The following is a 1,319-nucleotide window of genomic DNA, read 5'->3' as shown; positions in this document are numbered from 1 at the left end:
GTGCAGAGAGAGGGTTGCTGCAGCCAGGGCTAACGTTAGCCCGTCTGCAGCAACCCTCTCTCTGCACAGTCGTGTGTGAAGGACCACTGGCTCTGATGACGAATTTTTTGTTTTATTTGGCAAAATGTTAGTTTGATTTGTGTTTATCTGACTGTAAGAATTTATTATTCTCTATATTCTATTAATAACAGTTCATGGACTGCAGCTCCAGACTAGCTGTGAATGTGGTGATGTCATCAGTACGCGTCCAATTGACTCAGATTTATTCTGCGTTCTCCCCGAGTGATTTGCTGACCGGACTTTTCCTTTAAAAAATCCAAATAAGGAGACCAAACGTTTTGCAAAAAAAGAAAAAGAAAACCATATCCAAACTAACTGCTGACTGAAGCACAGATTTCCCTTTAGTCATGATAAGCTGTAATGTTCAGACGTAAAGTTTGTTGCTACCTTGTCATTGTCCTTCCTCTTAGACAGGCGGCTGTATCTGTTAATGGCCGTGTCATGATCTGCACACAAAAGGGAACAAAGAAAAGGGCTTTAATAAAAACATTTTCTCTTCTAATAAAACCAGGTGGAATATTCAACAAATACTGTTTTATTTACATCTTGGATTTGAACACATTCCAATTCCTCTACATATAATTTGAGCTCTTTCCAAACTGTTCAATATAAATGTTTGTTCGTCAACATAAAATTCATGCCAGACTGCGAGATAATTGAATTATTTTATTGATAATGGTTTCCAGCTATTTGTATTTACCTTTACCAATGTCCTTGTACACTGAAAACATGTACATCAAAGTAAGACATTTTTTCTTAAAATAAGAGCATTTCTTTTCTTGAATTGAGCAGGTTAGTGAGACACTTTGCCAATGGAATGAGACAATTTACATTTAAAATAAGAAAAAACAACTGCAGTCTCAAGTGCATATTATGTAATGTTTTTATTCTAAAAGTAAAAATGCTCCTGCCATTGGCAGATAATCATATTTTCCTACTCTAATTAAGGTTAAATACACTTATTTTAAGAATTTTCTTCTAATTTTCAGAAAATTTTTGCAGTGTAGCAGCTAATTAGTTTAGTCAAGAGTTTCGAACTGATATAAGTTTGACTTGGAGTTGATTGATTTGTTTAAAAATGTAGATATACTGAATAGAAGTTGTGATTTGATTCCATATGTGAGCCGAGTTAACTGACTGTAATATGAGCTTTAATCTGTTGTACTGACACACCCACAACTCAGCAGTCCAAAAGTCATTAGACTAAATAACAAACTCATATCAGCGTTTAATTACATCACCTTATAACACCCATAGAT

General features: G+C 34.7%; 1 protein-coding gene across 1 annotated transcript in view; it reads right to left on the bottom strand.

Moving 5' to 3' along the window:
- appl1 (adaptor protein, phosphotyrosine interaction, PH domain and leucine zipper containing 1) overlaps nucleotides 1–1,319 on the bottom strand; it is a 30,163-nt gene that overhangs the window by 17,803 nt on the left and 11,041 nt on the right. The window contains exon 6 of the mRNA XM_015400724.1: nucleotides 448–507. Within this exon, the coding sequence (XP_015256210.1) occupies nucleotides 448–507 (60 nt within the window). The remainder of the gene's footprint in view (nucleotides 1–447; nucleotides 508–1,319) is intronic.

The sequence above is a fragment of the Cyprinodon variegatus genome, unplaced genomic scaffold (genome assembly GCF_000732505.1).
Source record: "Cyprinodon variegatus isolate N-32 unplaced genomic scaffold, C_variegatus-1.0 Scaffold1138, whole genome shotgun sequence".
NCBI classification, from domain to species: Eukaryota; Metazoa; Chordata; class Actinopteri; order Cyprinodontiformes; family Cyprinodontidae; genus Cyprinodon; species Cyprinodon variegatus.
This window is presented reverse-complemented; position numbering and strand designations above follow the sequence as displayed.